The 27,817-nt window shown below is 43.0% G+C and overlaps 1 protein-coding gene across 1 annotated transcript in view; it reads right to left on the bottom strand.

Annotated features, from left to right (window-relative positions):
• The window catches only part of CUNH8orf58 (chromosome unknown C8orf58 homolog), a 38,144-nt gene that overhangs the window by 1,646 nt on the left and 8,681 nt on the right, over window positions 1-27,817 (bottom strand). The window contains exons 2-6 of the mRNA XM_087703768.1: window positions 18,209-18,828; window positions 16,987-17,172; window positions 14,850-14,957; window positions 14,345-14,509; window positions 12,780-12,919 (exon numbers count right to left, since the gene is read on the bottom strand). Of these exons, the coding sequence (XP_087559894.1) occupies window positions 12,780-12,919; window positions 14,345-14,509; window positions 14,850-14,957; window positions 16,987-17,172; window positions 18,209-18,828 (1,219 nt within the window). The remainder of the gene's footprint in view (window positions 1-12,779; window positions 12,920-14,344; window positions 14,510-14,849; window positions 14,958-16,986; window positions 17,173-18,208; window positions 18,829-27,817) is intronic.

Below are 27,817 nucleotides of genomic sequence, written 5' to 3'. Positions count from 1 at the left end.
TACTGGAATGTATGGTATCATTTGAAAGAAAATTCTGTTTTGAGAAAGGAAGCACAAAAGTAAACAACATATTTTTGTTTCAGGTGTAATGTATGATGCATATGGCAATTATACCATTGGCTTTGTAGTAACTGGGGTTTGCAATATTGGAGCAGCTGGCACACTTGCTTTAATACCCTCGTTGCAAAAATCATCAGTCCAGGCAACAAAAAACTACATTAATGCTTCTGTATGTGTAATAACCAATACCATCGTGCCTTGGCAATCTCCAAGTATTTCATTAGGGGTAAGGAGTATTTGATGACATTTCTTTCTCTAAACAAGAAAATTTCTTTCGTCTTCTTTTTCTTCCTCCTCCTCCTCCTTTGGTAGTATGTGTTCTGTACTAACCTGATCTTTGATAGGCATTTTATCACAATGACCCTTTCAGTTATTAGCATTTCTATTGACAGGTGGTAGAGAAATTAATATAGAATCTTCATCACGGTCTTCTTGATTTGCTCAAACAGGATGTGCCAGCTACATGAAGACTCATTTAAAACTCTCAGAGTTTAGAGGTTTTGGCATGAACCCTCGCCCTTTGTGTGGTTCCAGCTATTTTTTAGAAAAAATGCATCACAAGCAACATATTTGGCTAATTTCTCTGGAGATTCCCCCCCCAATTCTGTTATTTTCTTCATTTCATTCGTTCCTAGACAAATGCAAAGTATAAAAAGTACAGTTTCATTGCCGTTTGCCTTTAAGATACTTAAGGCCCTTTTAATAAATTCCAATAGTAGGGAGTAACCCACTCTGAAATACCTTATACCCCTTTTGTCTGGGAAAAGGCTGCATTACACAGGCTGTTAAAAAATATCAGATGTTCATAAAGGAGACCTGATATAATTACTCTTTCTGTCAGAAATTCATTGGATGCAGTACTAAAGCTGTTGAACCCATAGCAGCTGAATGTCTAGACTGAGGCCTCAGTCCCCATCTGTCTCAAAAACTGTATACTTAGTTCTTGTTTAGTGACCACAGTTAGGACCAGCAACTCAGTCATTAAGTGAAGTAGTTGCTAAATGGAGAATTATGTGACGGTTTTTGCATATGATTTTACTTGAGCCTTCCTGCTTACAGTATCAGAAGAATACAACTCCAGTTGTATGGTTGGGAAGGTCCCCAAATTTGATACTTGAGGAAGCTGGGTAAAAGGTTGGATCTTATAGTCCCTTTCCCTCACTCCAGTGCCCTCTGGAATGCTTGTCTTCATGCTGCAATAATTAGGAGGAGGAAATGAACAGATGCTTTAGATATTTACAATCTTTAGAGGGGAAGTGATTACAAGACAGTAAGGCTTGAGTTTTGGTATGGGATCACAATTCTTACAAGCTGATTTAGGATGTTGGGAATTATAATAATCTCTATATATATTTTAAAATTGTCCCAAAGCAGAGTTTGAAGGCTATGTGGAAGGATGGTTTATAGCTAATGAATCCAAAGATTATTTAAATTATAGATTTCAAAAGGAATATGAGTGATCATGATGATAAGACTTTTAAAATCAGATGTACACTGTCTTTATCTCAGATACATAGTGTGTATTCAGATTACGAGAGGAAATGGAAGAATGCTGTTGAACTGCCATCATTAACACTGTCTTTCATAATACATTTTTTTGTTACAGAGTATTACTTCCTCATTCACAAAATTTATGATATCTCCTGCAGCAAGTACCTCAGGCCATTCAAAAGGATTCAGCATGAAATCCTTTAAAAGCATACTAAAGTCAGATACAACATCTGTTAAGATGACGTCAGAACCTAGGACCTCTATGGGTACTGTGGAACATATGAAGGCTTTCCCGGATCAAGAGAACGATACAGCTGAGGGGAAATCAGAATTAGCATCTGTTCAAAGTCAAACTTCAATCTCCATGACCCAGGATCTACCCATACCTTGTAAAAAAGAAGATGTAGTGGTCTTGCATGAGTATGAAGGTGACGAGGAAGCTGAAATTACAATTGGGGTAAGGCCTGGACAGGAGTTAACTGTGCCAGAACAACTCATGAAAAGGGAAAGGTCAGACTCTAAACAGTTGGAGAGTTTTCCTCATAGAAAAGAAGATGGGGTGGTTTCTTAGATGAGTATGAAGGAGATGAAGAAGAAGCTGAAATTGCAACTGGGGTAAAGCCTGGACAAGAACTAACCGTGCCAGAACTATTCATGAAAAGGGAAAGGTCAGACTCTAAACCAGTGTTTTTCAACCTTTTTGTGCAAAGGCACACTTTTTTCATGAAAAAATCACGAGGCACACCACCATTAGAAAATGTTAAAAATTTTTAACTCTGTGCCTATATTGACTATATATAAAGTAATTTTCCCACGGCACACCTTACACTATGTCATGGCACACTAGTGTGCCGCGGCACAGTGGTTGAAAAACACTGCTCTAAACAGTTGGAGCGTTTTCCTCACAGAAAACAAGATGGGGTGGCTTTCTTAGATGAGTATGAAGGAGATGAAGAAGAAGCTGAAATTGCAACTGGGGTAAAGCCTGGACAAGAGCTAACCGTGCCAGAACTATTCATGAAAAGGGAAAGGTCAGACTCTAAACAGTTGGAGCGTTTTCCTCATAGAAAAGAAGATGACGTGGCTTTCTTAGATGAGTATGAAGGAGATGAAGAAGAAGCTGAAATTGCAACTGGGGTAAAGCCTGGACAAGAGCTAACCGTGCCAGAACTATTCATGAAAAGGGAAAGGTCAGACTCTAAACAGTTGGAGCGTTTTCCTCATAGAAAAGAAGATGACGTGGCTTTCTTAGATGAGTATGAAGGAGATGAAGAAGAAGCTGAAATTGCAACTGGGGTAAAGCCTGGACAAGAGCTAACCGTGCCAGAACTATTCATGAAAAGGGAAAGGTCAGACTCTAAACAGTTGGAGCGTTTTCCTCACAGAAAAGAAGATAGCGTGGCTTTCTTAGATGAGTATGAAGGAGATGAAGAAGAAGCTGAAATTGCAACTGGGGTAAAGCCTGGACAAGAGCTAACCGTGCCAGAACTATTCATGAAAAGGGAAAGGTCAGACTCTAAACAGTTGGAGCGTTTTCCTCATAGAAAAGAAGATGGGGTGGCTTTCTTAGATAACTTTATTGGTGATGAGGAAGAGCAGTTGAGATATGTGCCTTCTGCCTCTCACACAAAAGAAGATGAGTTGGTGGTGGAGGATATGGATGTCCGTAATGATTATCAAGAGCAGCTTAAGAGCACAGCTACACACTGAATCCAACTGAAGAAAATAAAACTTCTACATCATTGAAAGACTCTGGAAAGACTTCCCCACAGAAAGAGCAATGATGTGATATTTGCTAAAGATGAAGTTAGAAATTTACCGTCATAAGAGAGGAAATAGCAATAGTAGTACTATTAGTATTTAGGATTAAGAAACATTAGCATTATTAGCATTATCATTATTAACATTATTAACATTATTATTAGTAGTAGTATTAACAGCATTTGATCTAGCACATCTGCATTACTTCCTAGTAGCAATTTCTTTGTGTTATTCTGTATACTTTTTCATGCTTGTTTACCTAGCTTTTACAAATAATTGTTTCTGAAATAATTGTTTATTTTTCATTATTTTATAACTTAGATATACAAACAATTTGAAAAGAACTGAATTCCCAGCAGATAGTAAAACCATTTTGTCATTTGCCTATTTTTGGAAAATAAACAAGCGTTTAAATTATTTATGCTTTGTAGCTAAATTGAGTTGAGGCCATCTTCCTATGCAAGACAAAATACGTAGCTCTAACCTTTATCTTCATTTTTTGCTACTGCACAATAGGACTATTCTAAGTGTCAAATTTTGTTCATCATATGGTGCACATATTCAGCTAATTTAAGGTGACCAGACGTCCCGATTTTCACGGGACAATCACGCTTTTGCACAATTTGTCCCGCGTCCCGGAACATTCTTAAAAACTCCCGATTTTTGTGACTGGACCCGGAAGTAAGCCTGCCCCGCCCCCAGCCCTGTATACCCATCCCAGCCGGCTGGTATGTTGTTCCTTCTGTCTCCCCGTTGCTCAGAAAAGCAACTTCGGGAAGGTCCTTTGCTAGCAAGCAGGTTCTAGAATGCCTGCAGCCACCAAAGGACCTTCCCAGAGTTGCTTTTCTGAGCAACGGGGAGACATAAGGGACGCAATCTCCTTTCATTCTCCCTCTGCCTCATTCACTTGTTCAGGCAGCAGAAAACGAAAGAAAATCGCATAGCCGAGAACAAAGGAGCCTGCAGCCTCCTTCATTCAAATGTTCAGGAGCGGGGATGAGGGGGGGGGGCTTTCTCGCATGCCTTCTTTCTCTGAAGCCACGCTGGATTCAGCAAACCGGGCAGCCCGTGCCCTTGGGATTGTGCAACAGCCGAAGAACAGGAGGCAAGAATTCGGGCACTGCACAAGGCCACGGGCACGCCCTATCCTCTTCTCTCTGATAGCCGCCTGGTTAAAAAGGAGGAGGCAACTCTGCTGGGTCGGAGCCCATCCAGGAAGACGAGGAACGCAAGGGGGATCCCTCCCCCCGCAGATGGGCTCCAGACCAGCGGAGCCTCCTCCTCCTTTTTAACCAGGCGGCTATCAGAGAGAAGAGGGCAGCTTGTGCCCATGGGCTTATGCAGCAGCCAAAGATCACCTGGTTAAAAAGGAGGAAGAGGAGGCTCCGCTAGTCCAGAGCCCATCTGCGGGGGCAGGGATCCCCCTCGCATTCCTCATCTTCCTCGATGGGCTCCTCCTCCTTTTTAACCAGGTGGCTATCAGAGAGAAGAGGGCAGCTTGTGCCCATGGGCTTATGCAGCAGCCAAAGATCACCTGGTTAAAAAGGAGAAAGAGGAGGCTCCACTAGTCCAGAGCCCATCTGCGGGGGCAGGGATCCCCCTCGCATTCCTCATCTTCCTCGATGGGCTCCTCCTCCTTTTTAACCAGGTGGCTATCAGAGAGAGGAGGGCAGCGCAAAGGAGGAGCAGAACGGCCTTAATCATGTCAAGCTGCCCAGTCAAAAAACCCTTTCCTTCTGTAGAAAAGAAAAGAGGGGGGTGAATTCGAGAGACCGACTGAAAGAGGGAATCTTCAGCCAGGGCACCCTTTGCTCCGCCGCAGCAACCTTTTCAAGCAGGATCAGACTAGTTTGAAAGCCTCGCCTTCTATTTCGGCGGGGAAATTCCCTGCCGCCCAGGCTCCATCCCGCAGAAAAAATCCCCTTCGCCAAAGCTCGAGAGGCAAGCGCTGCCTCCGCCTGCCAGAATCTCTGGAGAGAACTTTGCAACTAGCTAAGGAGTGGCGAGCAGCGGACTTGAGCATTTGCATGCATTCAGCCAAGGTCCTGCTGAGCCCCGCAACTTTGGATGACCCGATGGATTTTACGATGGATGTGCACCCCTGGGAGGTGCTGAAGAAAGACAGGCAGCTCAGCCTGATCCAGGACGACAGGCGCGACACACATACAGAGTGAGAAACATACACACACACACACACACACAGGGAGGGAGGAGAGACACAGAGAGAGAGACACACACAGAGAGACAGATACACAGAGAGAACGACAGAGAGAGAGAGACGGAGGGAGATAGAGACAAAGAGCCACACAGAGTGAGAGAGAAACAGATACAGAAAGAGAGGGGGGGGATTTAAGAAACTTCAGAGTGAATCCAAGAAGAGGGAAGAGATGGAAGACTGGCTTTTCGCTCTGATTTCTGAGCCCCCAGCTGTTAGTGATGGAGGAGGAGGACAGCTCATTCTGTCGCGTTTTTAAAAAGTCCTGGTTTTTTTTTTAGCACAAAAGGAAAAATCTGCAAAAAGTCACGGGTAGCCCCTGGGATTGTTCCTCGCAAAGCATCATGGTCGCAGAGAATGCAAATGAAGGTGTTTATCTCCCCGCCCGTGTCCTTCTATTCAAATCAGAGTCATGCTGAGTCCCATTCAGAGGGCGGAGGGGCGCTGTGCTTTTTTGTTTTGTTTTACCTATGTTCTCACAACTATGCAAAGGTGGGTTTTGTGCTACAAGGATCTTTCTTTCTTTCTTTCTCTGTCTGTGGTTCCGATTGCAGTTCCTTCGGATTAAAGCACCGTTTCTCATTCCTTGCAAAATGGCAGAGCTGCCACCCTCCCCACTTTCCTTGCAGCACCCTCGGTTGCAAAATGTTCCCCTGATTTGGTTTATAAGTTCGCAGCAATGCGATCCAACAAATAGGAAAGTTTTAATAAGATCTACTGACTTTATTTGGTCTCTGCTGCCCCCCACCCCGCCCCCTTAGCCCTTGGGTTTTGTCCCCTCCCAAGGAGAGAGTGGGAAGGAGAGGAAGGAAGGAAGGAGGGGGGAAGGAAAAGAAGAAGGGAGGGGTGGAGAAGATGGAAGGAGGAAAGATGGAAGGAAGGAGAAAGAATAGAAGGAGGAAGGAGAAGGAGGAAGATGAAAGAAGAAAGGAAGGAAGAAAAAGAAGAAGGGAGAGAAAAAAGAGGGAAGGAGGTAGGAAGAGAAGGGGAAGAGGGAAAGAGCAGAAAGGTAAAGAGAATGAAGTTGATAGGCAAGAGGAAGGAGGAAGGAAGGAAGGAAGGAAGGAAGGAAGGAAGAAAAAGGGAGAGAGAGGCAAGAGGAAGGAGGAAGGAAGGAAGAAAGAAAAAGGGAGAGAGAGGAAAGAAGAAAAGATGGAACTAGAAAGGAAAGAAGGGAGGGAGGAAAGGGGAAGACAGGGAAAGAGCAGAAAGACAGAGAAGGTGAAGGTAGATAGGCAGAAGGAAGGAAGAAGGAAGAAATAGGAAGGAGGGAAGGAGAAAGGATGGAAGGAGGAAGGAACAGAAGCGAAGGGGAAGAGAGAGATAGAAAGAGCAGAAAGACAGAGAAGGTAGATAGGCAAAAGAAAGGAAGCTGAAAGAATGGAAGGAGGGAGGAAGAGAAAAAGAGGAAGGGAGTGAGGAAAGAGAGGATGGAAGGAGAAAGGAAGGAAGAGAGGGAAAGAGCAGAAGACGGATAAGGTGAAGGTAGATAAGCAAGAGGAATGAAGGAAGGAAGAAGTGAGGTGTCTCAAGGATGGGGAAAACGTTTAGTGACCAAAGTTACAATGGCATTGAAAAAAGTGACTGATGACCATTTTTCACCCTTAGCGACCGTTGCGACCATTTTTGCACACTTAGCGACCGTTACAGCATCCTCATGGTCATGTGATCTAAATTTTGTTTGGCAACAGATTCGTATTTATGATGGTTTCAGTCCTGGGGTCATTAATCGTCTTTTGTGAGCTTTTGACAAAATATAAATTTTTTAATCAAGCCCCCCGATCCCCCCGGTCAATGGTGTCCCTCTTTACCAATATGAAAATCTGATCACCTTACCAATACTTCTTCTCATAAATTCCCATCTTCCATTAGAGGGAGAATAGAAATTAAGTGACTCCCTTCCCCACTTCACAATGCATGTTTTAAATCACGTTCTCGGCTTGGGTAGCATCACAATACAAAGACTATTTTAAATCCCTGGGTTTTTTAAATCAGAGTTGCAACCCAACTTCATTTGGATTACAATTCTCTACATGTAAGAAGCACATTCTCTTTCTCTGCAGGGAGCACAACAGACACTTTCCCAGCTATACAAAATATCACCTCCATCCACCAGCAAAGGCTAAATTCTTTCCATCTTGAATTCATTGATCTATTGCTCACTCTGGGACTTCCGTATATCCTAAAACTCCCATGTATGCACCCCTATTGCCTGTTCTCCCTTCTAAATCCCAAGGCATAAGGTGGAAACATCGCAGTTTCAAGCAGAAACAGGATCATGTTCTAAAGTTTCTGGATTTCCCTAAAGACCTTCTACTTTATCAGGCTATCGTAAGAGAGTTGCCCAATATCCCTTCTGTCCTTGGTGCTTGCCTTGATTAGATGGATGGCCCCACCCAAGCAACTATTTATTTAGGGATTAGAACGCTGATGTTCTTGGCACCAAGGAGCTCAGCATTTTCCTTTCCAACATTTAAGATGTAGTAAATTAACTTTTTAGGTTGGCCAGGAGGATCTATCATACACTGGAGTGAGGTTGGTCTCCTTCAGCACTAGCCACAAATGACTGGGGATTATGGGCATTGGAATCCGATGTATCTGGACAGCATCAGATTGTGGGACACTAAATCACCTTTCTAAAGTTATGCAAGTGAAGACATTGATACAAGCCTACTAGTTTTTGCAACTGAAAGTGAGCTGCTCCCAAACTCAACTGCTCGTATCCTCTGGGAAACAGGGTGGGAGGTTAAATGGATCCCCGGTATGATCCAGCAGGTCTCCGCTTGACTCGTGATATGCTACTTCTCTACTGCAAAGGACTCCATATATCTCCAGAAACAGTTTTTCAACCACGCTTCCTTCCATGCGGCATGAAATGATACAGCCGTAGAAAGCTTTGGTACCACGTTCCATTGAATTTAGGTTTTCAAACAAATTATCTCTACTCTCAGGATTCAGGTTTTTATGTCTGCAAAACATTTTATTTTCCTTCTTTAAATATAGTACAATAAATACAATAAATATATTCAAACTCACAGCTGCACATATATAGTTATCTGTTAAAAATACAAAAAAAAAAAACAATTTCAATGAAGTAACACAACTTCATCTGTGAAGTTAAACAGTTACATTGCACCAAATGGGGGAAAGACAGAGGGAGGGAGGGAGGAAGGGAGGGAGAGAGAGAGAGAGAGAGAGAGAAAAAAAAATCAATTTGTTTAATTAAAAATAAACACTGAACAATTAAACAAACTAAACAAGACATTTCACATTCTGCAAGAAAGGGATTCCCCAATGGACATGAGGAAACAACAGATTGTTCTGTTTGCACCAGGGGTGAAATGCTACCGGTTTGGCCCGGTTTGCCTGAACCAGTAATAAAAAATGCTACTGGTTCGGGCAACCGGTAGTCAGCTGTGCGACAATCAGCTGTGTCACACAATTTAGATTCGCTTGAAATCGCGTGGCACAGCTGATAGTTGGAACTTTAAAAAAACTTTTTTTAGCATTTTTTTTATTATTGCTTCAAGCGAACCGGTAGTTAAAATGTTTTACAATAGCAGTTGGAAGGGACCTTGGCGGTGTTCTAGTCCAACCCCCTGCTTAGGCAGGAAACCCTACACTATTTCAGGCGAATGGTTATCCATCATCTTCCTAAAGACGTCCAGTATTGGAGCATCCACAACTTCTGGAGGCAAGTTGTTCCACTGATTAATTGTATTAACTGTCAGAAAATTTCTCCTTAGTTCTAAGTTGCTCTTCTCCTTGATTAGTTTCCACCTGTTACTTCTTGTCCTGTCTCAAGTGCTTTGGAGAATAGTTGGACTCCCTTTTATTTGTGGCAGCAACTGAGATGTTGGAAGACTGCTCTCATGTCTCCCCTAGTCCTTCTTTTCATTTAACTAGACATACCCAGTTCCTGCAACAGTTCCTCATATGTTTTAGCCTCCAGTTCCCTAATCATCTTTGTTGCTCTTCTCTGCACTTTTTCTAGAGTCTGAATATCTTTTTTACATCGTTGCGACCAAAACTGGATGCCATATTCCAAGTGTGGCCTTAAAAGGTAGTATTAACACTTCACGTGATCTTGATTCTATCCCTCTGTTAATGCAGCTTAGAACTGGGTTGGCTTTTTTTGGTAGCTGCTGCGCACGGCTGGCTCATATTTAAATGGTTGTCCACTAGGGCTCCAAGATCCCTCTCACACTCACAGTTACTACTATTGAGCAAGGTACCACACATACTGTACCTGTGCAAATATAATGTTTCCAAGCCTGGGAGAGCAATCTGCTATTTCTTTGCCATCCCTGCTGAAATTTGGGGGGAAGGGCTGGTGCTGGAAGAACTATTTCATCTCAAAATGAAATCAGTTTGCCTGCTTTTTAAATAGACTTCTAAGAGAGTTGTATTTCTTTTCCTTAATTAGCGCTTTGCATGGTATATTTTCATCTCGCTTTGCAAAGCTGCTTTGTACATTTTTATAGTCCAAAACTGCTTTTTTTGGCTTTTATCATTGGTGCTAGCTCTTAGTAAAATGCAAACCCATCTTTACAAAGAGGAAAAACAGATGTGAAAGAGAACCAAAAGGTACAAGTCTGCATCATACAAGGACTGTTTTTCAGTGTTCACCTAATGGTCCCCCCCCCCCACACACAATAAATGCACATATTGTGCCTGTGTATGTAGCAATGAGCAGCTGTGTTAAACCAAAAGCTTGGCTCTAGTGTTTCTATTTCCTTTAATTGTCACAACCTCACACTCTAACACAGCATTTCTCAATTTCGGCAACTTTAAGATGCATGGACATCAATTCCCAGAGTTCCCCAGCCAGCAAGTTGGGTAGAGAGATAGTGGTTAAGGCACCGGGCTAGAAATCAAGAGGCTGGAAATCTAGTCCCATTCTAGGCGTGAAAGCCAACTGAATGGCATTCTCCCTCATCTTATATCCGTGATGGTGAACCTATGGCATGCGTGCCACAGGGGGCACACAGGCGTTGTCCTGTCAGCTCCAACGTGCATACGCGTGCTGGCCAACTGACTTTGGCCTTCTTTTGAGGTCATTTTTCACCTCAAAACTGGCCCTACAGGCAAACCAGAAATTCAGGAAAGGACTTCCGGTTTGCTTGTAGGATTGGTTTTCGCCCTTCAGAAGCTTTCAGGAGGCTTCCCTGAATGCTCCGGAGGGCAAAAACCAGCCCTACGAGCAAACTGGAAGTTACCATTCCTGAACTTCCAATTCCCCGTTGGTCCATTTTTCACCCTCTGGAGCCTTCAGGAGGTTTTCCCTGAAGGCTCTGGAGGGCAAAAAACAGACCTACGGACAAACCGGAAGTCACCATTCCTGAACTTCTGGGTTCCACGTAGATTCATATTTCGCCCTCTGGGGGGAGCTGAAGGGACTGTTTTCACTCTCCAGGGGTAGCTAGGTGGAATGTATTCACCCTCCACAGGCTCCTAGAAAGCCTCTGGAGCCTGGGGAGGGCAAAAAAAACAGCGCCAAAAGCAGGGGCTGATCACGCGCGCATGCACGCCCATGGAGGGGGTCACACATAGCATTATGGATATACCTAAAGTGACCAGATTTTAAGATGGGTAAAGCGGGACACGATTGATTGGGGGGGGAAGGGCTTGGAGCACCTGAGCTGTAAAAAAAAAAGAGTTCTGTAAAAGCACCGTGAAGCATTACCCCTGCAACCGCCTCCTCCTCCTCCGCCATGCTTTTGAGGAGCCATGGCCTTTTTTCCCTGCTCCTGCCCCCTCCACCACCTTCCCACTGGCTCCCGTGGCCTCATGGCTCCTCAAAAGCACGGAGGAGGAGGAGGAGGAGGAGGAGGAGGAGGAGGAGGAGGAGGAGGAGGAGAAGGAGGAGGAGGAGGCGGCGGCAGAGGTAACGCTTCATGGTGCTTTTACACAGCCCTCTCTGAACAGTTTACAGGATGGAAAGGGGAGGGAGGAGAAGAAAGGAAGGAAGGAAAGAAGGAAGATAAGGTAGGGAAGGAAAGAAGGAGGGAAGGAGGGAGGGAGGAGAAAGGGAAAAGAAGGAAGGAAGAAAGGAAGGAAAGAAGGAAGGGAAGGTAGATAGGGAAGGAACGGAGGGAAGGGAGAAGGAAGGGAGAAGGAAGAAAGGAAGGAAGGGAAGGTAGATAGGGAAGGAAAGAATGAGGGAAGCAGGAAGGGGAGGAGGGAGGAGAAGGAAGGAAGAAAGGAAGAGAAGGAGAGAAGGAGGAAGGGAGGGAGAAAGGGAAGAGAAGGAAGGAAGAAAGGAAGGAGGGAAGGGAGGGAAGGAAAGAGGGGAGGGAGGCAAAAGGGAGGAAGGGGAAAGGGAGGAAGGGAAGAGAAGGGAGGGAGGGAGGAAGAACCCGGCTTCCCCAAGAACGGTCTGTTCCGGGCCGGGAAGGGCGAACCAAGAAGTTTAGACGGGACTTCGCTGGCGGTTGCAAAGCAGCCTTCCCCCGATTGCCATTCCCCCAACTCTCCCCAACCCTTTCAAAAGCTACTCCCATTGCCAGCCTCTTCCAACCGGATCCCCGCCTGCCTCCCCTCAGCTCACCCGGACCAGGTTGCTGACGGCGTGGATAGACTGGAAGACTGGCATGGCTGCAGGGAGAGTGGCACCAAGAGAAGCGGGCCCCCAAAAAACAACTTCCGATGGCTGAGCTGCTTGGCCCAGGACCGAGCACTGGAAAATCGGGACTTTTTGAACACGCCACAGGACGCGGGACAAATTTTTAAAAATTGGGACTGTCCCGTCAAAAGCGGGACGTCTGGTCACCTTAGGTATACCCCCCTGTGCTCCCCCTGCTTTTGGCACGGGAGCCGAACAATGTTAGCCATCACCGACCCAAACCTTCCCAGGTTGTTGGAGAGGGAAAGGAGGAGGAGGAGGAAGTAGGTATGTTTGCCACCTTGAGTTATTTATAAAAGTAATAAAGGTGGGATATATATAAATAAATACATAGACAGGTAAGCAAGCAAGCTCTGCTCTTCGGATGTTGCAATATTTTTTTCCTACAATAACAGGTAGAGCCATTCATTAGATTGTCTGGAAAGATGATTCCTATTGTGTTAATTCCTATTATACTTGAATGGAATCCAGTAGTTGTAGAACTAAAAAGGTCTCTTATTATTCTCACATCTATCAGAAACAGCAGCAGACCCCACATTCTTTTGGTGGTCAGTATCCAAGACTCAGCACTTGACAGAGGGGGGCAGTCCTATATCTGAATAATCGCAAGATCATTTCCTTACTTACCAACTGTTCCTGCTTTGGGATGAGGTGTCACTACTGGTGTGACTTGTCACTGTGACTTGGATGACTTCTTCAGGCTTTAGAGATCCCCTTCTCCTTTTCGTAAACAGCCCCTTCAATCTTCCCCAGAGGGATCGGACTTTCTGGAGGAGAGAGACCCACACAGTGAGAGAGGAAGCAGCCAAAAGGAAATGAAGGCTGGGACACAATGCTTCCCTTACTCCCAAGGACTCATATCTCAGAGCAGCCTCCTCCTCCTCCAACTTGGTGAGCTTCAGACGGGCTCTGACTTTGAGTCCCAGAATTCCAAGCCTGTTAACTGGGAATACCGAGACTTGCAGTCCAGAGGTGGGCTCCTACCACTTTGGCTGAATAGGTAGTAACTCGGCTGGACACATGACTGTACCAGTTGTATCCTGGGCACCACCATCTTTATTTTCTGTTCTGTACATGCGCAGAACAATCTCCATTGAAAAAATGTATTTCCCCCCTTTTTCAATGGTGTGTGCATGCCAGTCCCAGAGAGGTCCCAGATATGGGCCAGTTTTTGCAAAAAAAGGAGGCATTTTTGCCTTCCCCCAGCCTCCAGAAGCTCTCTGCAGGCTTCAGCAGGGCTTGGGGAAGGGAAAAATGCCCCCGTTTTTGCAAAAAACCGTCCATTTTTTACAAAAATGGAGGCATTTTTCCCTTCCCCCAGCTCTGCTGAAGCCTGCAGAATGCTCCCAGGGGCCGGGGAGGACAAAAACTTTTTTCCCCTTACTGGATAGTTTGCAAGTGCTCCCTTAGCTCCGGCGAGACTGGAGACCCCCCCACCCCGTCAAAACCTTTCACTATAGTTTCGGTGGGCATGACTTGGTGAGGGGGTTATGTGACTGAGTGTGTGTGAGTCACATCAAGTTGGCCATGCCTACTCAATCACATGCCCCCCATCTAGCCACGCCCACCAAATCGGTAGTAAAAAAAATTGAAACCCACCCCTGTTGCAGTCACAATCCCACAAAAGAAGCCAGCACTATGCTTAACTGAAAGTCAAACAGAAACAGGAAGCACTTGGCTCAACACAACACAGATGATTAATTTCAGATATTATCTCTCTGCGTGTTGGAACCAACAGCTACTTCTCCAGTCCTTCTTTGGGGTTTTCATAAAGTGGGAACAAAGTTTATGAAACAACACAGGGCCTTCCTATCGGTCTCAAAATGTGTAAACTCTTTGAAAACTCCCCCAGTATTTACATTAAAGCATCTGTACAAATTTGCTGTATCAGATCCAAGTTCCTTTCTTCTGGTGGACATGTGGAGAAGCAAAGAAGTACTGGACTAAGATAAAGATATGGGTGGAAAAGATGATAAAACAACGCACTGAGTTAAAGCCAGAAATATTTTTGTTGCAGATATTACCAGAAACTTATAATTAAGAGAATACACACTTATTCATATATTAACTGCAGCTAGAATTGCATTTGCACAATATTGGAAAAGTCCCCCTTCTCTATTCTGACTCTCCAAGGGTGTGACCAAATTCTATAAATTATAATTTATTTGCTATAGGCCATAACTCTTCCTTACTTTCTCTTCTTCCAGGGTACAGACTCGGCACTCCAGTATTAGACATTTATGGTGAATTTCCAGGTTGGCTTTTTGAAGTTTGGCAATTTTCTCCATGGTTTTACAGAGGTTCTCCAGGTAGTGTAGTCCGGGTCCTGGCATGGGGCGGGATGCTGGCTGCTGTGCCTAGAAAATGACATCATGCAGAATTCTGGAATCAGAACCCTTCCCACAAATAATATTTTCTCTGGCCTTCACATAATGTGCGGAAAAACCAATTGAACTATCCAACTTCTTCAACGTCTCCAGGGATGGAAAACTCACAAACATATTTGGTAAACTGTTGTCCTATTGGAAAACCCATTCCTTTTGTTGGTAGACTAAAGATTTCCTTATATTTAAATCAAGTCTAGATAGCTGCAACTTATACCATTACTATTACAGCTACAATTTCTGGTCCTAGTTCCTGTGGTAATTCTGGTGCACTTTTTCTGAAGTTTCCTTTTCTGTTCATTCCAACACTCACCTCTTCTTTTCTTTTCTTCTCCTCAAGGACGCTGCCGCCTGAGGTAGTTTGACTGCATCCTCCAGAAGCCTCATCCAGAGCCGCCTCAACACTCACTGGATTCACTCGCTGCAGTAAAACGTGATTTATTGAACAAGCCATTAATGGCCTGGTTTGCACAGTGATAACCAGCATGGCAATGTAGAAATTGGAGTATAGGCTCTTAAGAAAATAACCAAACAGAAGAGATAGCATTTCTATAGAAAAAAGGACTTGAAATATTGTAGCTTGCAGCTATTTAAAACAGTGGAATTTATCAGTAGTGTCCGAATAGCAAATTTAAACCCAATCCTTTACAAGTATATTAGAAGATGCAGTCTCTTTAAATTTGAGAGTCAAAAGCAATCTTTGCTATATCTAAATCTTTGCTATACACCTGTGGGATTTCATCAGCAGGAATATAACAAATAAAGTGGCCAGGATTACCCCAGAAACCTGAACTTATATTTCCTTACTAGCCCAAGTAGATGTTTTGCTGATGACTAATTAATCATCCTTTTATCCTGCCACTCCCCCATCCATCCAAAATACAACCAGAGAGAGGAGGAACTTGGGTGGTGATATATGCAGGTGAAATAAGATGACGTAACACAACAGCTATGGAGAACGGGAACACAATTTCTCCAAATGTAATTTTGGATCAGCCTGGAATTCAGCTCCTCATGTCTTATACTATCTTGTCTGCTTCATGGTCTCTCTAGGACCTTCCTCACTGCCAAATATTTAGTCACTCCCTGGATCCACATATTGCATTTTGCCATTGGCAAACACTTTACTTTGGACAGGAGCTATTATTGACTCCCTGCTGTCAATTCCTGTTCCAGGCAGCCAAGAATAACCGAAGCTGAGTTGCAGATTTTGAGGAAAGCAAGCAAAGATCACTGTGTTTGCCTCAAATGACACCTCAGAACCTCAGCAAACTTTTAGATAGGTAAACTTCAACTCCCAGAATTCCTCAGCCACGGGGATTCTGGGGATTCACATTTCTTAAAAAAACATAGCCTTAAAAAGGAAATTTCCACAAATATCCACTTTCCTAAACTTTCTGTCCCCCATAAGGTTTTGGACTTCAGTTTCCAGAACTTTTATCCAGCATAATCGAACACTGGCTGCTCCTGGGAGAAGAAAATCAAACCTTCCAGAAGGCATTCAGGACTTTTCAGAATATTCATAGCATCCAAATGTGACAGCAAAAGTTGAATCTTCCCGCTTATAGTTCATTATAATTCCTGATCAGGCAGGAGGTTTGTTGACTTCAACTCCCAGCCACTATGGCTGGCTGAAGAACTCTGGGCGTTGAAGTCCTCAGTTGGCCAAGGTTGGACAACTGAGGTTAAAGAATTCCTACTGGTGGGATCTAGGAGGAGAGACTGTCCTTGTCAGAAAGTGCCAAAAGGTGACCACCTGATCCTGGGCCATTGCACCCGTCATAAATACGAACCAGTTGCTAAGTGCCTGAATTTTGATCTCCTCTCCATGGGGAGGCTGAAATGATCGTAAGTGTGAAAAATAGTCCTAAGCCACTTTTTTATGTGCCCTTCTAATTTTGAGTTGTCACTAAATGAATGGCTGTAAGTTGAGGACTACCTGTTATGGAACGGAAGCATCAAATCATGATTCAAATCCATACCAGGCCCTGAAAATCAACCTGTTGAACAAAGCGCTCTCTCTCTCCCTCCCTCTTTCTCTGTCTCTCTCCCTCCCTCCCTCCTTCTCTTTCTTTCTTTCTTTCTTTCTCTTTCTCTCTGTCTGTCTCTCTTTTTCTTTCTCTTTCTCTCTCTCTCCCTCTTTTTTTCTTTCTTTCTTTCTTTCTCTTTTTCTCTCTCTCCCTCTTTTTTCTTTCTTTTTTGTCTTTCTCTCTCTCTCTCTCAGTCTCTTTCTTTCTCTTTCTCTCACTCTCTCTCTTTCTTTCTTTCTCTCTTTTGCTTTCCCTCTTTCTCTCTCCCACCTCTCCCCCTCCCTCCCTCCCTCTCCCTCCCTTCCTCTTTTTCTCTGTTTCTCTCCATCTCTCCCTCTCTCTCCCCCCACCGCTATTCTGTCTCTGCAATGGGAACCAACTTCCATCAATTACAATTTATTAGCTATGACTCTTTCTTACCTTCTCTTGTTCTAAGGTGCAGACCCAGCTCTCCAAGGTCCGGACTCGACATTCCAATACTTGTTGTTCATGTTGGATTTCCTTGTTGGCTTTCTGCAGTTTCACAATTTTTTCCATGGTTTTACAGAGGTTCTCCAGGGAGCGTAGACCCGGTCCTGGCATGGGGTGGGATGCTGGCTGTTGTGCCTAGAAAATGAACATCATGCAGAATTCTGGAATCAGGACACGCTCCAGAAATAATATTTTCTCTGGCCTTCACATAATGTGCAGGAAAACCAATTAAACTATCCAACGTCTTCAACGTCTCCAGAGATGGGAAACTCACAGCCTTATTTACTAGACTCTTCCCCTGTTGGAAAACCCATAACTTTGGTTGGTAAACTGCGGTCTTCTTGGACAGCTCTCACCATTAGAAAGATATCCTTGTATTTTAAACCAAGTCTAGGTAGCTGCAACCAGTTATTACTATTACAGCTATCATTTCTGATCCTACTTCCTGTGGTAATGGAAAATAATTCTGGTGCACCTTTTCTGGAGTTTCCCTTTCTCTTCTTGAACATGGCCCATCATGGGCCCCTAAGTCTCCTCTCCAGGCCGAACATCTTGGTTCCTCCAGCTTATCCCAGGACATCAGGAATTTGTGCTAGCATTCCACACATACCCCGCACACATCAAGTGGACGTGAATCCTGGATGAATAGTTCAGCCTCTGCAAATATCCCATGAACATCTCAGGAGCTTATATGGATTCACAGACTGCAGGAAGACCTGGTTTATGGAACAAGCCATTGATGGTCTGATTTGCCCAATGGTAACCAGCATGGCTTACAAGTATATTATAACATGTGGTACTTATTGGAGAATCAGAACTCTCTGCTGCAAACTAGGTCAGCAGAGAAAGAGTCTCTACCTGCAGGGATTTTGAAAGGTGAAGACACGGGGCCCTCTAGCAAGAGGCAGTGATGCAAGGCACATTCACAGGTGGAATTCAAGAGCATTTCCCATACGAATCTAACCCACCTGGCTAGTGGGAGGAGAGATTGAATAGTCCCAGAGGGAAGACACAGCTAATAATGATCCTTGGCTCTCTGACCATGCCCATCACCAGGAATGCCCTTGCAAAGCCCCTCCATTTCCAGTCCCCGCTGCCCCTGCTCCACCAGAGCAATTTCAGAAGACTCCTCGGGTCAACTTGATCCAAGTGGCATCTTCCCAACACTCACCTCTTCGTTTGTTTTCTCCTCCTCAACGGTGCTGCCTCCTGAGGTAGCTTGACTGCATCCTCCAGAAGCCTCATCCAGAACCCCTTTAACACTCACTGGCTGGCATGGGTGGTGGCAGGACTTCAGCTCCTCCAAATCTGGAGTAGGTTTCTTGGGCATAAGCACGATGTTCTTCTGAGAGCTCTGTGCCACGTTGCCAAGCTTTCTTTTGACACAGAAATCCTGCCAGGCACAATCCAGAATGGGCAGTAGTATTTCTGGCCTTTCTTGGGGATGACCCTCCTGAACAGCTGGAACAGAATCATCTCCATCCAGGCAATCCAGAGAAAAGCTTTTTTCGGATTCCACCGGAGTCAAAGGGACGTGGTCGCCACTGGCCAACTCCACGCCAGAATCTTCCGATTCAGATTTCAGAAGACGCCCACTCATGGGCAAGAAAGCCAACGGATGGGGAAGAGCATCCGTTGGAGACCCAGCCTCAGCCAATCTATCATTCCCTATGGTCATCTGGTGTCCAAGAACCAGACTGAGCCGAGATTGGGGTTGTGTGATCTGCAGCTTCCAGGACATGTTGACTGAGGTTAACACCACAGGGTTCTCAGCTGCTCTCCGGACACTCTCTGCAAAGAGAATGGAGACTGATGAATGGAAGCCACTCCCCTTCCACCAAGGATGCACAGAAACTATGTAAATAGAGTGGCTGGCCAGGTGAGAGCCATGCCTCAGCCCCTCCCCATGCTAATGATCCCCAAGAGCTTGGGATCAGCCACCTGAAGAAAGCTCCTGGCAACATTTGCATTCCAAAAATATTCCTTACAGGTACATGACTCAAGCAGCAGCCAGGTCTGGCCAGAAGAATGGAGAAGGCAGCCTGGAGAGGCTTCCCGAGAAATTATCCCTGGGGAAGTGCTTCTAGATTGTTTTATTTTTATTTATTTTATTTAGTTTGTCAAACATGTACGAGATAACAGGTATAAGTATGAACATGGACATGAACACAGGAAATGGGTACGAATAAATGGGAACAATACAACAGGAATGGTAGGCACCCTGGTATGCTTATGCACGCCCCTTTACAGACCTCTTAGGAATGGGGTGAGGTCCACAGTAGACAGTTTAAGGTTAAAGGTATGGGGATTTGAAGATGTAACAACAGAGTCAGGTAGTGCATTCCAGGCATTGACTGCTCTGTTGCTGAAGTCGTATTTTCTGAAATCAAGTTTGGAGCAGTTTACCTTAAGTTTGTATCTATTGTTTGCCCGTGTATTATTGAGGTTGAAGCTGAAGGAGTCATTGACAGGTAGGACGTTGTAGCAGACAATTTTGTGTACTATGCTTAGGTCAGACCGTAGGCATAAGCGCACCACCCTGCCTACTGTCCCCATTTATTCGCACCCATTTCCTGTGTTCATGTCCATATTTTTACTTATATCTGCTATCTCGTACATGTTTGACGAACTAAATAAAGAAATAGATAATTACACCATATCCCTAGATTGCAAAAAGTACCAGCTCTTCTGTTCTCTCTACCATTTGGTCTCAAACAGGGAGGAAGGAAACAGGCAGAGAAAATAGAGGGAAAGTAGTCCTTCCTTCCTTCCTTCCTTCCTTCCTTCCTTCCTTCCTTCCGTCTTTCTTTCTTTCTTTCTTTCCTTTCTTCTTTCTTTCTACTCATGCATTTTCATAAGGAAACTGTAGTGTGGCTTACTACGTACTGTTTGAGCCCTGCTGATGGTGGCTTATTAAATAAGTCAGTAATGAAACCAGGATTCAAGTACAATGTGCATCTTAAATCCCCCCCCCCTTCTACACTTCCAGAATGGGTTATGATGGGAAAGGAGAAGAAGTCCTCACTCCATGTCTGCACAGACTACCTGCAGGCTGTTTTCTAAATTAGACTAGAAATTAAGGGCTCTGGGCTGCTGAGTCTTGTGTTTAAAATATAGAGCTGATGGTGATAGGAAGAAGGGTCTCGTGCAAACTTTCCAATACAACCATCCCAGTGAAGCAGTGAGATTTCTCTCCTAGACACACACTCAATTCAAGGCATTCATGAGCCACAGTGGTATAGTGATTAGAGTGCAGTACTGCAGGCTACTTCTGCTGCCTGCCAGTCGCCTGCAATTTGCAAGTTCAAATCTCATCAGGCTCAAGGTTGACTCAGCCTTCCATCTTTCTGAGATGGGTAAAATGTGAAAGGGATCATGGAGTCCTAGTGGACAACCATTTAAATATGAGCCAGCTGTGTGCAGCTGTGTGCAGCAGCCAAAAAAGCCAACAAGTTCTAGGCTGCATAAATAGAGGGATAGAATCAAGATCACGTGAAGAGTTAATACCATTTTATAAGGCCTTAGTAAGGCCACACTTGGAATACTGCATTCAGTTTTGGTCACCACGATGTAGAAAAGATGTGGAGACTCTAGAAAGAGTGCAGAGAAGAGCAACAAAGAGGATTAGGGGACTGGAGACTAAAACATATGAAGAACGGTTGCAGGAACTGGGTATGTCTAGTTTAATGAAAAGAAGGACCAGGGAAGACACAATAGCAGTGTTCCAATATCTCAGGGGTTGCCACAAAGAAGAGGGAGTCAAACTATTTTCCAAGGCACCTGAGGGTAGAACAAGAAGCAATGGGTGGAAACTAATCAAGGAGAGGAGCAACTTAAGAGTTAAGGAGAAATTTCCTGACAGAACAATTAATCAGTGGAACAGCTTGCCTCCAGAAGTTGTGAATGCCCTAACACTGGAAGTCTTTAAGAAGACATTGGATAAAAACTTAGTCAACCAAAAAATTATAGGCCTATATCACTACTCAATACAATTATAAAATTTTTACTAAAATACTAGCGAATAGGTTGATGTTGGTTACTCAGCAACTGATTTATAATGATCAAACCGGTTTTATACAAGGAAGACAAATGAGAAGTAATGTAAGACAAATTGTTAATATATTGGAATATTTGGGAAAGAATAACCAAGTCCCCGCAGCGCTTATATTTCTAGATGCCAAGAAAGCATTTGATCGAGTGAATTGGCAATTTTTAATGAAAACAATGCAAAAGATACAAATTGGAGAATATTTTCTACAATCAATCAACACAATATATCAGGAACAAACAGTACAAATTATAGTCAATGGAAGTTTAACAGAATCTTTTAAAATCGAGAAAGGTACAAGACAGGGTTGCCCCCTATCGCCATTATTGTTTATTATAACCCTGGAGTTATTGCTCAATAAAATTCGGCGGTCAGATGATTTACAGGGAATCAAGATTAGGCACCAAGAATATAGATTACGTGCATTTGCGGACGACTTGGTTATAACTTTAACCCAACCAGGGAAATCTACCAAGGTTTTAATGAATATGATTAATCAATATGGCCAAGTATCTGGGTTTAAAATAAATCTAGGGAAAACAAAGATGTTAGTTAAAAATATGAACACTAATCAAAGGGAAGACTTAGAAAAAATAACAGGATGTGAAATAGTTAAAAAGATTAAATATCTAGGAGTTTATATCTCAACTTCAAATGGGAAACTATATAAGTATAACTATGAGCCATTATGGCATAGAATACAGGTAGAGATGAAAAATAGGGGGAAATTACAATTATCTTTGTTGGGAAGAATAGCAGCAGTGAAAATGAATGTCTTGCCTAAGTTTCTATTTCTTTTTCAAATGATATCAATACTTAAAAAAGACGCAAATTTGCTTGAATGGCAGAAGGGTAGTAATTTGTTTGGGCAGGGAAAAAAACGAGAATAAAACTTAAAATAATGCAAGACGTACGTGAGAGAGGAGGCTTGAAAATGCCAAATTTAAAACTATACTATGAAGCAATAGTTTTATCAATAATTAGTGACTGGATTAATTCAACAGAGGATAGGTTACTGAATATCGAGGGGCATGACTTGATATACAGCAAGCATGCTTATTTGATATACGACAAGAAGGTAGATAAGACATTCAAAAGTCATATATTAAGTAATGCTTTATTGCGTGTCTGGAAAAAATATCAATATAAATTAAATGATAAGATACCTATCTGGGCAATTCCCAGACATGCAATAGAGAACGTAAGTATAGCACAAAAACAGGATGTAACTACATATAGATAGCTTCTTACTATAGAAAGAGGTGTATTGCAGTTAAAACCCTTGAATGTACTAAAAGAGGAGAAGGTAATCCAAACATGGTTTCAGTATGGACAGTTGCATGCCAGATGCAAAAAAAGATCAGAAAATTGGTATCATGCAAAATGAGGACAATCTACTAAAACAAATCAGGGATCAAAGTCAAATGCATATAAATGTATTATGTATAATGTATTAATAAAAATGGATTCTGAAACAGAATTAGTTGAAAACTGTATGATAAAGTGGGCACAAAAGTTTGAAGAACCAATAATGTTGGACACTTGGGAAAAGATATGGGTAAGAAATGTAAAATTTACACAAGCCCAAAACCTGAGAGAGAACTTTTATAAGATGTTTTATAGATGGCACTTAGATCCTAAAAAATTGGCTTGCATGTATCCGAATTTACAACCTAAATGCTGGAGATGTGATTATGTTGATGCTACATATTACCATATATGGTGGACTTGCAAAAAGGTTAAAGCATTTTGGATAAAAATATGGTGGATTATGCAAAATATTTTTTAAAAGAGGATAAAGTTTACCCCTCAGTTATTCTTGTTAGGTAAACTACTGATTGTACTGTTATAGAGACTAATTTGATTTTGAACCTAACAACGGCAGAGAGACTGTTGGTGGCGCAATACTGGAAGAAGGAAGATTTGGCTACTATTCAAGAATGGACATTAAAAGTAACAAACTTAGCAGAGATGGCTAAAATATCAGCAAATCTTAAGGATCATTCAGATGAGAAATACAAACTGGAGTGGAGAAGATGGATTGACTATATTCAAAATAAATACAGGACTAAAAAATTCCAGACAGCTTACGATTGAAAAAGCAAGGAATGATATAATTTGTTTATAGTTAGCTTAACAAAAGAGGAGTTAAAGCACAAATGAAAGATGAAGCCAAGTTTCTTTTAGAATATGATTGTTAAAGATTTATACCCTGTATTTGCTCTGGAAAGTCGGGGGGGGGGAGGTTGGGGGGGGGAGATGGGCTCGGGGGGGGGAGGGGGGAGAGAGGTAAATATTTGTAAAAGCTTTTTAAAATTTTCAATTAAAAAAAAGAAGACATTGGATAGCCTTTTGTCTGAAGCGGTATAGGATTTCCTGCCTAGGCAGGGGGTTGGACTAGAAGACCTCCAAGGTCCCTTCCAACTCTGCTATTGTATTGTATTGTAAATGAGGGCCCAGATTGTTGGGGGCAATAGGCTGACTCTGTAAACCACATAGAGAGGGCTGTAAAAGCACTATAAAGTGATATATGTCTAAGTGCTATTGTTATTCCCCCACCCAAATATTTCAGTTTACTGATATCTTTTCAGCTCCTTGGAAATTCAGCATTCTGGGGAATTCTGGGAGTTCAAGTCCACATATCCTCAAGTTGAGGATCACTTCTCTACACTACCATAATCCACCTTCTACCTATCCTGCTTTAGAATCATTTCAATCCTTTTCTACTCAGATCCATTTTGGATACATTTCTGCCTGTTTTTGTTTTTGAATACTTTCTTTCTGGAAATCCAGACTGAGAGTCATTTCTGTCTAAGATAAAAGAAGTGAATCATAAAATCCCATCGGAGCACAGTCTGTTCTACAAATGTTATTTAAATGAACCTAAAAAAACCCGCCTTAGACATTTCCCAGGTATGACAGATAAATTGAGAACAGAATCGCATGAAAAGGTGACACCTCTCTACTGCACAAACATCGTTAGTGAAATAACTGCAACAGATAAGAATTGAATTTTGAGTGCAGCTTTTAGTCATGGGCTTTAGTGAAAGGCAATGCCAAAGAATGTTCAAACTATTGCACCATTGCACTCATTTCACATGCTAATAAAATTATGCTCAAAATCCTACAAGCTAGGCTCCAGCAGTATGTGGATCAAGAACTAACAGAAGTACGGGCAGGAGTTCGAAGAGGCAGAGGAACTAGATATCAAATTGCCAACATGCGCTGGATCATGGAGAAAGCTAGGGAATTCTAGAAAAACATCTACTTCTGCTTCATTGATAAGCTAAAGCCTTTGATTGTGTGGATCACAACAAATTGTGGCAAGTTCTTAAACGCTGTCAGAGTTTTGGCAGTGTGACTAGTATTATGTGATAAACTCAGGAGCAAAAACACAGCACAGAGAGCTTTAGTCAATTAACACTGGTTTATCTACAAATATATACAGACATATACATGCAGGAGATAAATTCCCTTACCATTCACTACAGACACAAGGAGAGAACTGAATACATACTGAGAGAAAGAGAGAAACTTCCAATGCCCACCTATATAGAGACTCCTCTTAAAACAGTAAATGACTTGTGTGGACCCCACCAGAGTCTTAAAGAAGCGATACCATAGCTGCAATGAATCAGCCACATTGCATTAGCTTACTGATTACAGCTTACAACTTTACATCAGCTGGCAACTATTAAATCCTCAGTACCTTGACAAGATGGGAGTACCAGACCATCTTATTTGTCTCTTGAGAAACCTATATGTAGGTCAAGGAACAACAGTAAGAACAGTAAGAAATGGAGGTAGCATTTTCCTGGGCTCCAAGATCACCGCAGATGGGGACTGCAGCCAAGAAATTAAAACACGCTTGCTCCTGGGGAGGAAACTGATGGCAAATGTAGACAGCAGACTAAAAAGCAGAGACATCCCCCTGCCAACAAAAGTGTGTCTAGTCAAGGCTATGGTTTTCCCAGTTGCAATGTATGGCTGTGAAAGTTGGACCATTAGAAAGGCTGAGCACGTTGAACTATGGTGCTAGAGAAGACTCCTGCAAGTCCCTTGGACAGCATGGCGATCCAACCAGTCAGTCCTAGAGGAGATTAACCCTGACTGCTCTTTAGAAGGCCAGATCCTGAAGAGGAAACTCAAGTACTTTGGCCACCTGATGAGAAAGAAGGACTCACCGGAGAAGAGCCTCATGCTGGGAAAGATTGAGGGCAAAAGAAGAAGGAACGACAGAGAATGAGGTGGCTGGATGGAGTTACCAAAGCAGTCGAGGTGAGCTTAAATGGACTCTGGGGGATGGTAGAGGACAGGAAGGCCTGGAGGAACATTGTCCTTGGGGTCGCAGTGGGTCGGACACGACTTCATAACTAACAACATTAGTACTTCAAATGATGGTTTAATTCAAACTCCACAAAAGAATTGTTAAACCGTCTACATAAAATCAGGTTTTTTAAAACAGGGAGAACACAATCTTACTTCCAATCAGCTGACCTATCCAGCAGGAATTTCTGAAATCCTTATTTTTGTAATTTCAACCCAATGCTACTTTCTAGTGAGCCACGCACTCCTCTAGCTATGCAACAGCTCTTCAAATATTTGAAGATCTCAACAGCTGTGTAACCTTTCTAGCAATGAACACTCCTGGACTGCATGAGTTGAGGTCTGATTTTCTTTTTTTTTTAAAGGCATCCAGCATTCCTTCCCACCTCGACAGACAGCTATACCAAGAGTGAGCAGAAATGACACTCGCTTACTCAAAGACATCAGCCTCGTGTTTACAAAGAGAATAAATGCACAGTGCTCGACCCATACATCGTTCCAAAATTGCCATTTTGGGTGAGGAAACATGATATGTATTTGTGCTCCATCTCAGCCTTTTAAAAAGCCGCATTCCTTCATTAAATGAGAAGTTATTTCCTTCTGTCTTGGGAAATTCTCAACCATCCAGGTCAGGGGGATGCAATCTGCAGCTCTGGAGCCACGTGTGGCTTTTTCATCCTTCTGCAGCTTTCAACCTGTGGCTCCTTGTCATTCAAAATATGTGTCAAAACTGCCAATGTGCGACACCCGCTGGTAAGTGATTTATTGAGCCAAGCTATTTCAAGTGGGCTACAATAAAGAATGCACCCAAAATCCAGAATCCATGAAGGAATGAAATTTGGGGAATCGTGGCTATCAGCGGCAGCTGCATTACTGGACTGCTGTTGCAGTCCTGTGATGAAATTGATTTTCAATGTTCAGTAACGGTTTGTTTCTGTTTAATAAGAAAATATCACTGAAAAAAATGACCCAATGGGGCACGTTGCCTAGGAGCAACTAAATATTGCTTGTAAAAATGAGACACGCTTTGCTTATTTTAATTACTTGTCCTGTTTTGTTTTTACTCACTTTTATTTTTTTAATGTGCTTTTGTCTATACCTCTAGTCTGACCGTAATAATAAAAACGCTATTCTTCTATCGCAATGTTTCCCACCCTTGGCAAGTTTAAAGCAAGTCTGGACTTCAACTCCCAGCTATGCTGGCTGGGGAATATGGGAGTTGAAGTCCAGACATCTTAAACACTGAACTAAAGTACATTGAAGTAGGTGTTATTTTAAGGCTGTAAGTTTTGCTTTATTTTTATGCTTTGGTTCCCTTCAACAACTTGGAGAGATGTTTGGTCAGAAGACCAGTTTAAAAACCTTCAAAGCTTATTGGTAAATAATATTTTAAAAAGCCACTGGCAACCAAGCCATTACTTCCCCATCTTCGTCGTCTTCCTCTTTTTGCTTAAAGTTTTTTTTTTAAATATACATCAACATTATTACAAGGACAGTGTGACATCTGAGTGTCATTCATTTTGACACAAAAATAATATTGATGCCAATGAGAATGACTACATTAAGCAAACTCATGTGCTTCTAATGTTATCCTTCTTTCTTCAGTTATTCAATATTTGCTACACCCTTATAATAGTGATAGCCGTGGTGGAGAACCTATGGAACGTGTGCCAGAGGCAGCACGGAGAGCCTTTTTTGTTGGCACACGCGCCGTCGCCAGCTACTCTTCTGGTTTCTGGTGCACATGGTTTCCAGCTGGACTTCGTAGGCGCTGGAGCACAGAAAATGGCCTGAAAATGGCCCCCAAAATGCCCAAAGAACCAGGCTGTTCTTAGGGTCATTTTCAGACCGTTTTTGGTCCAAAAACCAGCCTAAAAACAGTCCCCAAAATGGCCAAAAAGCCAGGACCAACTGATCTTCAGGTTTCTGGCACTCGGGCGCGCACACATGCACAGGCATTCTGGTTTGGGCGCTCGGTGCTGAAAAGATTCACAATCACAGGTAATAGCATTATTCGTGTGTGTGTGTGTGTGTGTTGCATTTGTGCTGATAAATAAATAAAGGGAGACTAGTATAAATCTATTTCAAGCTACTTAGGTTTCATCAGCTAGCCATACTCTTACTGGGATTTGAACCTGGGCTGTTTTTACACAGTAGGCAGTTGTATTAGCCTCTAAGCCACAAGCTCTCCTCCCTTATCAGCTGAGCCAAGGAAATAAGTAAGTGTTATGTCATAGCACCGGGTATGCTCAAATATGGGAGGGAGCATACTGACACACACACACACACACATACACACACACAACATAACATATATGGGGGCGTGCAAAAGCACACCAACATGCCTACCGTCCCTATCCTCCTGTCCCCATTTACTTTTACTCATTCCTTGTCCATGTTCATACA

This window comes from Thamnophis sirtalis, unplaced genomic scaffold (assembly GCF_051295495.1).
Source record: "Thamnophis sirtalis isolate CommonGarterSnake01/CBP01778 unplaced genomic scaffold, rThaSir2_p1.2 scaffold_2, whole genome shotgun sequence".
Lineage (NCBI taxonomy): Eukaryota > Metazoa > Chordata > Lepidosauria > Squamata > Natricidae > Thamnophis > Thamnophis sirtalis.
The sequence above is the reverse complement of the archived record's forward strand: the minus strand, read 5'-3'. Positions and strand labels throughout refer to the sequence as shown.